This window comes from Schistocerca nitens, chromosome 1 (genome assembly GCF_023898315.1).
Source record: "Schistocerca nitens isolate TAMUIC-IGC-003100 chromosome 1, iqSchNite1.1, whole genome shotgun sequence".
Lineage (NCBI taxonomy): Eukaryota > Metazoa > Arthropoda > Insecta > Orthoptera > Acrididae > Schistocerca > Schistocerca nitens.
In genome coordinates, this window is record NC_064614.1 from 1,027,086,961 (window position 1) to 1,027,104,433 (window position 17,473).

The following is a 17,473-nucleotide window of genomic DNA, read 5'->3' on the forward strand; positions in this document are numbered from 1 at the left end:
GGACTAGAATAGAATATCCTACCAGAACAACAATGAATCCTGGGCAGAAAAGTGTGGTACGAGAATCGCTGGTGAAATAAGAGAAAATCATCCTGCCACCTCTTGGTATTGGACTGGGAATCATGAAGCATTTCATCAAAGCATTGTCTAAAGATGGTGATTGTTTTATGTGTATAAGTTCCATTTTTTTCCCCTGTCTTTGGCTAAACTTAAAGAAGGAATATTTGTGGGACTGAACTTAAGAAGTTTGATGAAAGATGAAGTATTGGAAAATGTACTAACAAAGAAGAATGACTGCCTTTGACAGGATTTAAAATGTGGTTGACAGTTTCTTAGGGAATAGGAAATAGCTAAATTTCAAAGCCATTGTGGAAAATATGTTGATAGCTCCGATAAATTTAGGATGCAATATGAGCCTTGCAATCCATTTTCTTCATAGCCATCTTGACTTTTTCCTCAATAGTCTTTGAGATGTTAGCAGAGAGCATGGAGAAAGGGCTCGTGAAGACATGGCAGAAATAGAATCATGTTATCAAGGCAGGTGGGATGAAGGGATGATGGCTGACTGCTATTGATTTCTAAAAAGAGATAATGTGGAGCTACAGCACAGAAGAAAATCTCAAAGACAAAATTTCAACATGAAGAGGAAGTGGCACTGAAAAAGTGCAGTGTCTCTGTAAGACTTGGAATATGTTGAACTTAAATTTTGATTAGGTCTATGAACAAATGAGTGAGGTTTGATTTTGTTTACTGAATATGTTTGTAAACAGTTTACAGGTTACTAGTACAGCCATAAGTGTCTTTATTAGTATATTAAAATGTCTTAATATTGTAAAAATATGAAAAATTTGTATAGCACTATTACAGTTTTCTCATATGTGATAGCCAACATCTGACTTTGCATTCTTTAACAGAGGCCAGCGGTTAATAAAAATCACCCTTCAGGATTAAAAGCCTTGAATGAAAATTTAATTTTGCTGCCATATGTTATTTTTGCCAATTCTTTCAGCAGTAAGAAGACTTTAGTGTAACATACCAAACATAAATAGGTTGATTCTAATACAAAATTCTGTTATAGCTGACACTCAATTCTTAGAAAAGTTGGTTGTTTTTCTATTAGGTGCCCAATTTGAACACTGAAAAACATGTTACATACAGTAGCACAAGTTGAAATATCTGTCATAAATGGAAGGCTAACATTTTTCGTGTGAGTGAATAATCGTGCAAAATCTAAATATAAATAATTTTCATATGAAATTCAGTCATCAGTCACAAGTATTTTTATTTTGCTTTACCAGTTTTGACAAATTAATTTGTCACCTACAGTAGCCTACAAAATTAGGGATATTATAAATCTTTAGACCTTGGCTGTACAATCATGTAAAAAGAAGTATATTACAGACACCTATTTAGTGTTAGTTTAGCAGATGTCAAGATCTTACACTTAGAAGCATATCTGCACTATATGTCCAAAAGTGTGCATATTGTACCAGTATGTTGTTATGGTAAACAAAGATTGACAGTTTACAGTAGCAGAATCACATCTATGTACATGTCAAGCTGTTGTGCCAGCAGCAAAGAAAGTGTAACTAAGGTACATAAAAAGTTATATAAAATACATTTGAAAAAAAAAAACATGGCACACAGTTCTAATATATAAAAGAAATGGACTAGTTTTTACATTTTATAAGAGATGCTATGCAATCAAAATAGTGTCTATTTTTTTAATGCAAGTTTATCATTCAATTAATCTTTTGCTTTAGGTGGGAATGTTTATATCTTTCAAACTGTTCTAAAAGGTTCATTTTGTAGCCCTTATCAACTATATGTAAAATTTTCATGTTAAGCAAGGATGGAAGAGTGTGTTTCTTGATTTTAAGATGTTCTGCAAAACATTACTAAGTAAGTTTCTGTAATATACACTTACTTCTTATAATTGACATAAATGTATAGCCAAGGTATAAAGATTTATAAGTCTGTAATTTTGTAGGCTTTTGAAGATAACAAATTAATTTGTTGAAACCAGTGATGTGAAAAAAATGGTTGCAACTGACAACTGAATTTTATTCTGAAATATATACAACAGTTACAGAAAATTACAGCTATGAATAAAATAATAAATAAGTTTATTACAAGGCAGCTAAGAATAAAAAATACATAATGCAATAATGGATTATACGTACTATGACAATTGTGACTCTGCATTCTTATGGAAGTCCAACAAAACAAAATATTAGCCAATGATAGCTTTGACATGGACATTTATTCAACCTGTGTGGCAGCGTCACACCTTCCTGTGTTGACGTATAAATAGGAGGATGGCTAGGGTATCTTGACACTTTGACAAAATATTATGGGTATGACATTAATCAAAAGACCATGAAATTTCTAAGCTGTCATCTACTGGAAATCCAAAATCGTTTCATCAGTGGTGTGTTGGATGATTAATTCCATGTGATATCTACATGCATAATACTAATATGCACAATTCTTCTATCTTTCATTACAGTTCATTTTCCTGTTTTTTTTTCCACTATCTTGCATCAAATTTACATTTAAATTTTACTTTTGAGCAACACAATATAAAACTTTGTAACAGAAGACAAATTTCCTCAATATTCTGGTTTCAGTGTGAGAAGCTGAATCAGACTTTCTTTTTAGAGTTAATGGACAAATTATGCAATCAATTTTCTGTAGCTATGATTCATTCATGTATACTTGTGGCACAGATATCTTTCACTTCCACTTCTGAAGTTGGCTTAAATTAGGATAAATTGCACAAGGAGGTATTTGCTATGACATAAAGATGTGCAACTGTGTAATTAAGGTACTGAAAAAATTAAAAAAAAACAGAGGAGATGTACAAGTATCTCTGGTTAATAGGACACATTTCCGTCAAAACAAGAGAGATGTCTTGAGGCAGAAGGAAGAGAATTGGGATGCAAGGATTTTCATTAAGCAGTGGAAAATCCAATATGAAGGGGATAGGCTTGTGAAGGACAGGGCCTAGTGAAGGTTGAGGAAAGGAATATCATGCAGGGAGAGTTTCCACAAGTTCATTTTAAAAAAGCTGGTGTAGATGGTAAGATCCACATGGCTGTGAAGTCATCACTGAAGTAAAGCACATCATGTAGGGTGGCATGTTCAGAAAGTCTAGCTGTCACTCGGCCACAGTTGGGCAGTGGCCATTCATGAATCAGTGAATCTGAACCAAGTGACAGGTTTGGGATTCTGGATAGTTAGGAAGAAGTCCTCTAGATCAGTGATAAACAGGTGCAATGAAAAAGGCTTCTAGGTATTATTTAACTATCAACCTCTATTGGATGCAAACAACAAAACTCACACAAGCACGACTCACACACACATGACCACACTCTGTGCTCTGAGGCCCAACTGTGGCTACATCTGATGTGAACAACAGTCTTGAACTGAGTGGGTTTTGTTGGTGCAGAAAATGCATGGATTGATGAGGTGGAGCAGGTAAAGGTGAGGAGAGGACAGTGGGCTGCAAAGTGCAACACTGGGAGGCTGTATTGGTGGGATAGAAGGTGTGTATAAGGGCTTGAGAGGAAGCAGGGAAGAGGATAGGTGTGTGAAGGACAGGGCATAGTAAAGGCCAAGGAAAGGGGATATTTTGCATGGAGAATTTCCACATGCACATTTCAGAAAAGCTGGTGTAAGTGATAAGATCCAAATGGCTGTGAAGTCATCATTATGTTGGGTGTTGTGTTCATCAAGTCTAGCTGTCTCTTGGCCACAGTTAGGCAGTGGCCATTCATGCACACAGTTTCTTAGCTGTCATGCCAATGTAGAAAGTACACGGAGAAGTGAGAACCTCACCCACAGTCTATATCATCAAGATGTCTTCAATGAACGTGAACCAAGTGACAGGTGTGGGATTCCAGATGGTGAGGAAGGATTCCTCTGGATGATCATTGAATAGGGTAGTAAATGATTCTGCTTTGTGAGTGCTTATTGGTGTATCAACGGAACAGACATTAGACATAGATAGGTGTCCCAAACACCTTTCCACCACCACCACCTACTCGAGTCTTCTCTCAGGCAACTCCTTCTCCATAAATGCACGACCATCTGTGAAGTCAGCTACGTGATCTATCAACCAAGCTCCAACTCTGTGCTGCATTTTGCATGGGCATGGTAACTAACAAGGTTCCTGTGCAGGCAGGAAGCTTGTTAGTTATCATGCCCACACAAAATGCAGCACAGAGTTGCATTAGAGGCGATAGCCAAACTGTGATGCAAGAGACAGATGGACCTGCTGAGCATGTCACCCAACAAGATGTGCTTCACGGTAATGACTGATTCACAGCCAGTGCCATATGGGTTGTTTCACCAACATGAACTTTTCTGAATTGGGCAGCTGTGGATCCTGCATGCAACATAAATATTGTTCCTGTAATCCCTACTGGCCTCAACCTCCACTGGTCTGTATCCTCCATCTGCCTATCCCAACACCCGATCACATTCTAGCCCTATACACAGCTTCTACCTCACCAGGTGCACCTGCATAATCCTTTCACCACCTTTAGTTATTTCTCTTTTCCTTGCCATCCTCACTCCTCCTGCTGCCAGCACAGTTTCTAAGTGCTGCACCTAGCAGTCCACTATTCTGTTCCCATCATGTCCCTGCATATACCCACAGGCATCTTCCCCCATCCCTACCTTGCATCCTTCCCTACTCCTGTCTCATCCCTCTTCTGTAGCCCCACTGCCCACCCCAGCAAAGAATGCTGCTCACCTCAGACACAGTCAGATTTGAGTGTGGAGACAACAGTGATCATGTTAGTGTGAGTTGCACTTGTGTGCAAGTTTTTTTTGTCTGTGTCTGATGAAGAACTTATTTTGACAATTGAATAACATCCAACTGACTTTTTCATCGTGCCCATCTGCTGCTCAGTGCCTCCTCTATGTGGTTAGTAGCATGTATCCTTTCATATTAAAGATTTATTTTAGGCCTGCGTAGGAATGATGCAAGTCACAACTGAATTTTTAAAGAAGTCCTTGCTGATCACATATTTGTACATTTTTGTTCTTCATCTGTCACTGTATTTGTTTGGCAGTCTTCCCTGTAGCAACATGGGCACCTACTCTCTTCTGTGAAGTTATTAACAGTATTTCATTTTATGTGCCATAATAATGAAAGTTATGAGCTTTTAGTGTGGAAATCAATTTCCACTTTTGTTTCAACACTCATTCATTACCTTTGTTGAAGGATATATGAGATTAACGTCAGGTAGTGTTGTTGGTTCAGAGAGAGAAAGTTTGATGAACTAAAACAAGGAACATGTCTCATTGGGACTGTGACCCACATTGATCTCAATGGAATATTTAATTTTTCCAAAGTAGGTCATAATGAACATAAGTCTTTTCTCATGCCATTTGACTACAGTTTTTGACTTGTAACTTATGTGCATCAAAAGAGACATTTTCTTCTATTATGTGAAGAAATTTTGTTACGGTGCTCGCTTATTTCCAAGTCTGTATCGATCTTAGTGCTGAGTTTTCACTCAGATGGCGCTTTGGCATTAGGCGGTTGTTTCCGTGTGTGATCGCTGACCGCAGCTTAGCTGGAGGCGTGTGAGGAGGAAAGAGGTGGCTGCCTTGGCGTGGAGACAGTTTCGCTCGGCTGGGGTTGTTTGCGTCTGGACGCCGAGTGGGGCCCGATGGGAAGACTGGAACCGTGATTTTACGGTTAATATTGTGGACAGCGGCATGCCGTTTAACTTGATTCACAAGGGGAGCAAAATCTCGCCCATTGTAGTTTGTCGAGCCTGAGTTTGAAATATCATCTATGTGTGGCGGGATGTCATTTCGTCCTCATGTCTCTCCGTCGTTGGGATTGCTATCCTCGTTTACCCGTCCCATGGATGTATATCGATGGGGTACGCTGCTCTCCATACTCTACTAGACGCTGGTGATGGAAGTGCATCGTTCAGTGGCACGTTAGTCTGGGTGCGTTATGTTTGATCTTCAAGTGCATAGTCTTCGAGTGGCACTCCTTAGAATTTGCCTTGCACAGTTAGATTGGAGTTTATTTTGTCTTGTGGTGCTTCCTCTTTCCGCTAACGAAGGTTAAGCTTGATTCAGCACTCCGTACGACACTTGGCACCTCAGCAGGCGAGTCGGAGCCACCTTCGCGACTAAACAGAAGCCTTTGGACTGAGAGGTCTTGTGTTTTGCATATTGTTCATAAATTGTTGTTTTGGTATTAAGTTGGCTGAGTTTCTTATGGATTTCCCGGCATTTGGTCTGTTGTCCGGCCCAGGCTAGGTCTCATTATTTTAAAAGTCGGTCCATGTTTTGGCTTAGTACGATTTTGGTTTACTGCCGGGTGGTTCTGGTAGTACACTGGGTTGCTGCGGTTGTGTTGCATTTTGTATGGGGCTGTGTGCTCAGAGCCATGGAGTACCATTTGTGTGAACTGCTTCACTGGGGAGTACTGATCAGGCCATTCTTGGTCCTCTGCTGTATGAAATGGTTTTATTATTATTTTAAAGTAACATTATCTCTTAAATGATTTAATTCTTGTTGCGTTAATTGCAACTTGGGTACTGAGAAATTTAGTAGTGTAATTACAGAAGATTTAATAGTGGCACATGCCCCTTTACCTGTTTCGTAATCTGTTAATTACCGAAATACCTTAAGCTCATAGTCATATGCTGTGATTTTCTTAAATTATTGTATTTTTATGTCCTGTTATTGTTTTTTTTAATTTGCTGATCACTGATGTACTGTTCCAAGTATTAAAATGTTTCAGGTAGCTATTACTTGGGTGGTACGCGTGGAACCGCAATGGAGAGAGTAGTTGCGTGCCTTATGTGTCCGTTGTTGGCGCGACCTGGTGTCCGTTGTTTGTTTTGGTGCACCTGAGTTAACTATTGTGTTGCCTCCTCCCTTGCGGCCCCGTCGTGTTCTTCTCATAAACATTTCCTTCGCGGCATTTTAGTTAATTTTATGCTAGTATTATTTTAATTTCTTACATTGGTAAAATTGTGTTTGTCATAGCGGAGTTGATGTGCCATTGTAAATTCTTAAACTCCATTGTGTGTGCCCTTCGTGATACATATTGTTTGTCATAATAGAGTTGAGTATGGCAATTATAATGTCTCATATATCATGATGTGCGTGTGTAATGGTGCAATAAATGGATGATTGCTATTTCTGTTTTTGGCGCCCTTCATGCCTCCTTTCTCGTCCCTATTGGTATGCTATCCTTGTACTTGTGAAGGTAAGCCACATCAAATTTCAACAGAAAATTATTGATATGATTTTTCTCTAAACCTAAGATGTTACACAGTTCATGGTTTTAACTGTATGTTTATCGCATAAGATGATGCATATTATTTGTTAACATATATTTGCTTTATTTTGACAGAATAAGGCACTACTGATTTGTTCAAAAAAATTTAATTATCATAATGTTTACATACATAAGTATAACAGGAGTTATTTACACTGGCATTAAATGAAATCAAATATGTATGTGTGTGATTGCTCTTATGATATTACAAGTATTAACACAAATACTGGCTTGATTGACTGACTGAAATACTGTTCTTGAATTACTACATTAAATATTTATATCATAACCAAAGATGTAATCATATTTTATGCAACAGACACACAAACACTGAGAAAAATGTAGATGGTTTTTGTCTGATAAAAAAGTGTTTCTAGACATTAGCAAGGTGATAACAGGTTCCATATTACATATCATCGACAACAGAATCCTATATGGCATTTAAATTTCTACAGACTTCGCAAGAGCCATAAAGTGAAGAATAAAGCCACTTTTCATAATTATGTAAACAATATCATTTTACAACACAAGTAACAATAATTTACATTGTACATGATGTGTCTGAAAACTGATACAACATTATGTATTAATGTTCTTTTACAGTTTGTCTTGTTACCACTGCCTCAATGAAACATAATTTTTTTTAACAATATGTACAAAGTAATTCAGCAATGTGCAACACTGACACCTACATATGCTTAAAGATGGAATATCTGATGTGTGTACTTAACTGAGACATAACTAGCCAAGTATTAAACATTGATTAATATGTGACATGAATTTCTGATATGCATTACATTTTAAAAGTGAAATAAATGATTATTTTGATTTGATATACTTTATTTACTTATCTTAATGATTTTACTTATGCTGTTGTAATATGTTTTGTTCCTTTAACAGTTTAAAATGCAGCAAAGAGCATTACAAGATTTAATGAGAATGCTAAAACAGTCACTGTGTTATCATTGGTCATACATTTCCAGCAAGCCCACACTCTTTGAACAATAAATAGCTTACTTAATGAGGGCTTTGACTCCCTTGGAGCTAGCATCTGTACAGACCAGGCAGCAAATCTGGGGCTCACAGAGCCTAAGCACTGTCTCAGTCACTGCAACCATCATCTTACTAGTTGCCACTCTTGCTGTTCTTCCACTCCACAAAGAGAAAGTAAACTCCTGCAGCATAGGCCAGGAAGTTGAACAATCCGAACACCTGCAATCATAGTTCATTAGTTATTAATTTTAGTGAATGATTTTTCCACAGTCATCAAAAAAGTCTCAATGATAACAACTAAAAGGCAATTATTCAAATATTCACTTATTACAATAATTTTGATCTGATTTACATTTCTACCAAATCAAAAGCCATCCATAATTTTTATATTATTTTACTGATGCTACAACAGAGACAGCTGCAAAAAAGTACATCACACTTTTCTTCTTTTAATTTTTTTTTTTTCCTCTCTTTTAACTAAGCTCCTAAGGGAGGTTCATTATTAATATCTAAGATGTGTTTACCAATTACCAACAAAAATATTTGTTTACACAAACCAATTTTGAATAACACAGTGGACATTGGTATTACATTAAATGACAGCTAATCATACACTCAAGTTCCTTTTATTAAATTTGTCTGCTTGTCAATTCGATAATAATTCCTGTTGTGAACCAAGTAGTTGATTTTGCATTTCACATTAATTTTATATTGCATTGTTAACCAACTTACTGACTGGTGCTTTTATACGATTTAAATAAATCACATGAGTAAAATAATGAGCACACATGATAAATACATTAAGTCTCAAAACTGGTTTGTAAAAATAAATATTTATTGTTAAAGACTGCCACACACTCAGTCTCACTGGACTCATGCAAACCATGGGAAAGAAACAATGCATACAAACATCCAAACTAAAAGGCAAACCTGTTATCAGAGGTAATAGAATGCAGGGCACAAATTATGCTAAACATCATGTTATCTGTGAGCCATATGTGTATTACTGTTATGAAATGGCTACTGCAATGGTGCCTTACGAATATTCCATAAACATAAAAATGAGAACTAACATGGAAATGGAATGATTCAAAAACCATTAGACAAAGAAGAATCACAGAGTGGCTATGAAAGGTGGGCAAAATATTGACAGGGATGAAGTAGAAAAATAGATAGGATGACATAAAAATGGCAAATATATAAACAGTATGTCAGAGGGGCAATAAATGAATGGAATAGAAGTTTACTGTCTCATAACATACCATTTCAAGGCAATAAATTAATATGCAGGAAACTCATCAAAACACAAAAATTTCTTAAAAATCTTAGTATACTGTACTGGACAAGTAATTGATGAAACACTAGTGTATATACTGTAGTTGCAACTTCTTAGCTATTTTTCAATCTATGTATTATATTTTTCTTTTTCTCCTAGTGGTAAACGAATTTCAAAAACCTCTGTTCATTGAACTCTGTAGACTGAGTATTTGTATTGTGGGCACACCCTGTGTAACTTTGGAATCAGATTAAAAATGTGGCTTTCAGTTGTGAATGAAGCACATGAGAACCTGATAGTGTAAAATCAGATTATTATACTGGATGCCGGTGCACCGTTCACCCAAGCGCTGCAATCTTAATATGAGCAGAAGTGAATTTTTGGCTGGGGATTACTGTTGAGCAGGTGAACATTATCAATCTCTCTCTCTCTCTCTCTCTCTCTCTCTCTCTCTCTCTCTCTCTCTCTCTCTCTCGTGTGCCACACACATTGTGAAGGCATACTTTGATTCACACAATCAATATGCAAAGAATTCGACATAGACAGTATTTGATGGTCCCAGAGTGTAAGGGCTGGCTACTATTTTAATGCCGCCACAACATATTTGTAGTTGTGAATAATGCATCGGCTTTCTTCTGTGAAGTACATTTTAAATGAATCTGAAGTAACTTTATGTTAATGTTTTTGTGTATTAATTCAACACATTTAGTATTGTTTTACATTGTTAACTTACATACTTTGTCACATTTGTATGAATTATGGAACATCCATGCTTCATTGTTTTATGTCAGGGCTACTGTAGCAAAAGTTAATATGCAAACAGCCAGAGAAAGTTATCTTTCTACCTCTCCGAAATGAGTATACAGAAGTATACCCTTCTTGGTACTGCCCTGTGTTACCTATCACCAGCATTTGACTTGAACTTTCAGATTGACTGTGCATATAATTAGAGATCACATGTCAGAGTTGGATGGCTGTAGCAATTTCTGCATACCATGGCATTCCGAAGTGCAGGAGTGGGTTGGATTATAAATGAATAGGAATTCCTTAACATAAAGTCTGGAACTGGCTTTGTAATGATGTGGAATGTGTCACTTTAATATAAGACTTTAGACGTGTTCAAGCACTTGCACGCCCCCCCCCCCCCCCCACACACACACCAGAATAGTGGTTGGTTGGTTAAAAAGAGGGGGGAGGAACCAAAGTGCTAGGTCATTGAACCCTCGTTCCGATTAAAATAATTCCACAAGGATGGGAATAAAATAATCAAGACATACAACACACAGCTGGAAGAAAGAAGAAAACCACATGAATGACAGAAGAGCAACAAACACTATGATGGACAAAATCGGACAAGAAAACCAGAGAGACGCAGGAAAGATGTAAAAGATATCAAAACAAGAGAGTAGATTACCTTGGCTGTCTGACCATGAGAATAAAAAGGAGAAGCCAGCCACTCTGCAATACATTAAAATCTCCACCCTAAAAGCATTAGTGAGGAGGACACAGAAGGACATGTGCTGAAACTTAGATCAAATTATAAAACCCACCCTCATGAATACAATGTAAAACTAAAGCTGCTGTTGAGGCATTGTCACCAAACACTGAAGGTAGGGTGCTGGGAAAGTAAAAAGTCCGCCACAGGTTGGCTAAAAGTGGGCAGTCCAGCAAGAAGTGGACGACCGTCATTTGTGAACCACAGCAACACCGAGGTGGGACCAAGTGATGGAGGAGGTAACCATGCCTTAGGCACATATGGCCAATGCTGAGCTGGCAGAGGACACCTGATTCCATGCGGGAGGACCACATGGAAGACTTCCACACATTCGTAGTTTTCTTAATGACACGCAATTTGTTGTGCATACTGTTATGCCATTCTGTCTCCCAGAGCCGAAAAACCCTGTGGCATAAGACAGATCACAGGTCAGTTTCAGATATGCCCATCTCCAGAAGCAGTTTCTGCGTAGCCTGTTTGGCCAACCTTTCGGCAAGTTCATTGCCTGGGATTCCAACGTGTCCTGGGGTCCACACAAACATCACTGCCCAATGGGACTGTTCCAGGGCATAGATGGACTCTCTAAATCTAAAAGTGCTATAAACATAGGTTTGCCTTTCTTTAACTTAACAATATATGGAGAAGTTAGACTGATACTCACCATAAAGGTGACTCATTGAGTTGCAGACAGGCACAACGAAAAGACACTTTCACATTAGCTTTCAGCCAAAGCCTTTTTCAGAAATGGAACTGCGTGTGCGCGCACGCACACGCACACACACACACACACACACACACACACACACAGTGTGTGTTCAGTCAAAGGTCAAGCAGGCGGCACACTTTGGTTCATTGGTAGACTACTAGGGAAATGCTATCATTCCAAAAAGCAGATTGCTTGCAAAACACACATGCAGTCCATCCTAAAACATTGTTCAAATGTATGGGACCTGTACCAGACAGGACTAACAGGGGATACTGAATGTATAAAGAGGAGGTCAGGACAAATGGTCACCAGTTTGTCTGACCCATTGCAGAATGTCAGAGTAAAAACTGAACTGGCAGATCCTTGAAGAAAGACGAAACTATTTCAAGAAAGCCTGCATATAAAATTTCAAGAATCAGCTTTAAATGTTGAATCTAGGAATATACTGCAGCCCATATGTATTGCTCCCGCAGGGATCACAAGGACAAGATTAAACTAATTGCAGTGCTCACAGGGGCATTTGAAACAATCATTCTGCCCACTCCCCATACATGAAAGAAACGGGATGAAGTTGTAATAACTGGTGCAGTGGGCAGCACCCTCTACCATGCATTTCACGGTGATTTGCAGAGTATGGGTGCAGATGTAGATGTAAAGGCTGTCCTGACCTACAAACAGGAACAGGCAATCCTAGAGACTGAGTTTTGGCACATGTAGTTTTCCCCACACCCCAGAAGTATTTCTGTGTGAAGTCTACTTGGAGAGAATTCGTTCACCCACAAAACATTACCTACATATTTTTGTTAGTTATACATAGCTTATAAGGTCACACATGTGACTACCGGTACCCCATAAAGTTGTCATGAGCACAAAGAATGCTCTAACTCATTAAACCCGTTGAATGTTACTGGGTATAGATGCATGCCATCTCACAGATTCCATGTCCCAATAACATAATGGCAAACAGTTGCAGTGTTTTACTTTTTAATCTGTCACACTAAATGTAGTTAACAATACAACCATAACCTATGTCAACAGTGATATGACCTCCACTTATTGTATTAGTATGTTATGATAAGTCACATGCTGAGTAATGCAAAGGTGCAGTTTACAATGTAGGAAGCACAGCAATTCACTTCTACTCTCTTCCATGAACTTTCCACCCATTTTCCAATTGCTGACTTTAAACTGGACACATATGATGGTTATACAGTGTGTAACAGCTCAACAACCAGTAGTACACCATCACAAGAGGCAACAACCTCTTCTTTAATATATGTATGGCTTATGCATTAGAAATACTCACCCCAGCAGCAATATTACTGGATTTCCAGGAGGAGTAGTGAAACTCAGACCAGATGGCAAGCTGCACAATGAATGCGATCAAGTACAGCAGCGTCATCAGTGCAGTGTTCAGCAGTTCCTGGAAATGAATAATATTCACATTACAAACATGCAAATTCTTATCTTTCATATTCAAGTGTGTTTCTTTCACATTTCATTAACATTACGTTTCACCACTCACGTTCATCCTTACACCCACAGAAAAATGTTCAAACAATAAACTGTAAAGGAAGTGAGTGAGAAACTAATGGAAACATTAGTTTATGAATTCACTTTTTTCCTAGCAAAAAAAAATAAGGATAAAGGAAGTAAGTCTGGTACAAAATAAAAAATAAAAAAATAAAATTAAAAATAAAGACACAACAATATTCTTGCCTTGCATATATCATTCCCTTTGAAAGCTGTAACACTACAGTTTTTAGGTGAAATAAAAAAAACTGTTGTCTGCATAATGTTTCTATGTCATAATTTAGGTATATTACAGTTGCTTTTCCGGGTAGCAGATTATTAGGTGTTATATACTTTTCATCTACATGAGCTGCAGAGCAGGCAGAGCTAAAAGGCTTGAAACTATTTATGTTCTCCAATTCACACCATTCCATTAATTTTGTCAGTGCTTTTGTGGAATTGCACCCTGACTGGATTTATGTGCTTCTGGTTTACACAAAGAAGACAACATGATAGCATCAGACAAACTATATGGAACAGGTTTAACACCTAACATTTTGTGGGTGTACATTATGTGATCTCACAGAATGTAATGTGTGTCATCTCAGGCTATGCTTCTGGATGTTTCAGTACCTCAGTGAAAAATGTTTCAGGAACGGTAGATTAAAAACTGTATATATTGTATATCTCATAAATGAAGGATTAAAGACAATGTGTTCCTTTACAAAAACATGCATTCTTTGTGGAATAGAATGCAAAGTAACCAACTGTTAAGTCATTTTTGTTCTGTTCCTTTTAAGTTATTGTTAGCATGGCCGGATTTAGAGACAGTGTCCTTGCCAACAAACACCATCAATAGAAACTGAAAGATTTCATAAAAATAACTTTTAAGCTCACATGACAATTTTTACTGCCAGAAGTCATAGCAAAACTATAAAAATGCAGTACAGGCATAATAAAAAAAACACAATAAAGTTACACCCTCTGACATAAAGTACAAAATAAAATTTTATGGGAATATATCTAATGTAAAAGCACATAGTAATTTATCAATAACAGATACAGAAAAGTTATTATGCCTATACTGCATTTTTAAAGTTTTTCTAAGACTTCTGACAGTAAACATCGTCATGTGATTTGAAAGGTTACTTTTTATGTAAGATTTCATTTTCGCTTCATGGTCTTTGTTGTATCTGATGTCTGCATGTTGTATGCTCTGGAATATAGAGGGCACTATGATGCCAACTGACACTGCCATTTATCCTAAAACCTATTGTCCACAAAATTTGTCAACATGATTCCTAATCACCCTTTGTATGTGCAAGAGTACAAGAACAATGAAGAAACATCACAAACACAAGGATTTGGGATTGCAAGGACACATCTGCAGAGATCCCAAAATTCTTCCAGGAGAAGGGTCCGGTTGAAATTATCTTCTTTAAACTATGAACCTTCAAAGAAGTTCTGTAGCTATCTAGGTGGTCAGAGAGAATTTTGCAGTTGGTTGCATAGTCATGTTGAAAGAAAAGATAAGTGGCACATTCCATAAAAACATTTATTGTGGCCATAGTTACTGAGCAAGGAAGGTGAGGTTCCCAGTAGGACTTCTTCCAAGGGGATAATGCCCCTCCTGACTTGGTTTTCAATGTTCAACGTTACTCTGGCAAGGATAAAATAATAATGCGCTTCCTAAATATACACAACTCCCCGATTTGAATATCCTTGAATCACTGTGGTCAAGTCAGCTCGACTATACAGAGAAACTAGGAACATGTCGTATGTGCTGAAATTTGAGGTGTGGCAAATTTTGGGTTAACTTACAGAAAATTTTTGCAGACAAGGTTGTTGTCCACTTACACTGTTACAACAATACAGGCAAGGGTAGAACAGAAGCCTTAGAAATGTGGCACTGCAGAATAATTTTGAAGATTAGTGTGGTATCACATATCTATGCCACCCGGTCGGCATCCTGCAGTTGGCAACATATTTGTGAGTTTCTGTCATATATCAACAACTATAATGCAGGATCCAGTGGACCCAATGGTGCCTGCCCACTGAGCCACACCTCCAGCAACTATGGTCTACGAGTGCCCTCTTCCACCATAATACAGGATGGACAGGAGCAGCCACACAGCCCACTCGTACTGGCAGCCAGTTCACTGCACAGTCACGGCTCTGATGCCATCATTTGTGCTTTAGTTCAGAAAGCCTCATCCTTGTTGACATTGAGAACTGGACTCTTATTTCTAGCTGCTACATTATTTGTAAAGAGTCTTTCTACACTTGGAGAAATACAAATTAAGTAAATCTTCTGTTTGCCATGTTAACCTGTTTACCAATCATTTCTGCTCCTATCCAATTTTCCTATGATGACAGTTGCTGCACCACTCTGTAGCCTACCCCTCCTCACCATTGTGCATGATGTTGCACACAACAATTAGCTTGGTTGATCAAGTACCTAATGAGGAGGTATTTTATTGAATTGGGTACAAGAGGGCTTTACAACACAGATTGACTAAAAGAAGGGGCAGGTTGGTACAATACATCCTGAGGCATCAAGTAACAGTTAATTTGGTAATGGAGAGAAGTGTCAGAGGTAGAAATCATAGACTGAGGCTTGACTACAGTAAATACGTTGGAGTGAATTGTATGTTGCACTAATTCCAAGTAGATGAAGTTGCTCACACAGAGTAGACTAGTGTGGAGAGCTGCATGAGGCCAGCCTTTGGAGTGAAGACTGCGACAAATGCAGTATATTAGAAGTACTTTTCATTGTTTGTCTGTTCTATGCATCGAATATATATCTCAATTTTGGTTTATCTAGAAATTTAAAAGGACCATTTTACCAAAGGCTTTGCCCATGTACACACCTGTCACATATATTTTATATATATATTTAACATATTTCACTCATATTTGTACACATACATCATCTCTACCTGTAGCGAATTTCGCACTGTTGTTTCGTTTTTACACAGCGCATGCTGGGCTATGTGTGGTACAATGGTATTATCTTGCAGATATATCCAGCAGTATATTTGGATACTGTGAAATGTGTTGTGAGCAGAGTTGGTAGTAAAGAAGTAATGAAGCAAAATGTCATGCCCCTATCCTTTTGGGAGGAAGGTGGTTTATACCTGGTGCTTTCCATACAGTATGTGATATGTGTACCAAGTTTCATGGACATCAAACCCATGATTTAGGAGGAGATGTGGAACATACATACACTTTTATAATATGTATGGATATGTTCCACATTTCCGTTTCTGTGACTGGCTGAATGTGCAAAGTTTGAAAAGGACACCTCGTATGTTCGTCAAACTGGGAGATTTATTTCTATTGTCAATCGAGTGCAAAGGTACAGAGAGACGAAAAGGCATAAATGAGCTGATCTGCAGGGCAGTGAAACTGACCGTGAGTATCCAGTTAATGGGCAGCTTGAGGGCCTCGCGAATGTTGAGTAGGTAGACGAAGACCCAGATGAGTGTGGCTGTGAAGCTGACGGCGGCAACGAACAGGAACCAGTGGGTGCCCGACAGCAGGGCGGGTGACGCGCATGCCATGCACACGATGCCCAGCACCTGCAACATTGGACACGCTCCATCATAAGCCGTCCTCTGCAAGCTGATATGAGACACACGTGTAGCTCATAATGTGCCCAGTGTGACATGTTGACTATACGTAGACCAGTTAATGGTGTGTCTTAAATGTAACATTCCGAGTGCCTCCATCCTCGTTCTTACGTGTAAGGTATTTCAGGGGGAAGAGTAAACATTTTATCAAGTAGCAGTATTGACTAACATTCCATATAACATTTGTCCAGTTTTTGCTAGCTACATCTGTTACAATGTAACAGGCATAAAGAGCGTACTGTAAAGATAAACTTCGACCACAGGCTCTGGCATCGGTATCGATCGACCTTCATATCATCCTCAGCCAATGTTGTCACCGGATGTGGTGTCGCAGGGTGTAGGGCTCTCCCAGCCGTTGTCGCTTTTTGTAACCTGGAGCCCTATTACTCGGACAAGTAGCTCCTTAACTGGCACCACGAGGCTGAGTGCACCCCGTTCCAGTCCTTCCAGCCAGGAAAAATACCTGGCAATACTGGAAATCGAACACGAGTCCTTCATAGCAGTCAGGTGCGCTAAACCCTATAGAGGTGGCTTAAGC

General features: G+C 38.4%; 1 protein-coding gene across 2 annotated transcripts in view; it reads right to left on the reverse strand.

The window, feature by feature from the left end:
- Positions 1 to 7,447: 7,447 nt before the first annotated feature.
- The window catches only part of LOC126196630 (uncharacterized), a 466,961-nt gene continuing 456,935 nt past the window's right edge, over positions 7,448 to 17,473 (reverse strand). For both annotated transcript variants that reach the window (XM_049934580.1, XM_049934579.1), the window contains exons 2-4: positions 16,717 to 16,884; positions 13,098 to 13,214; positions 7,448 to 8,533 (exon numbers count right to left, since the gene is read on the reverse strand). In XM_049934580.1, the coding sequence (XP_049790537.1) occupies positions 8,447 to 8,533; positions 13,098 to 13,214; positions 16,717 to 16,884 (372 nt within the window). In that variant the 3' untranslated portion in view covers positions 7,448 to 8,446. The remainder of the gene's footprint in view (positions 8,534 to 13,097; positions 13,215 to 16,716; positions 16,885 to 17,473) is intronic.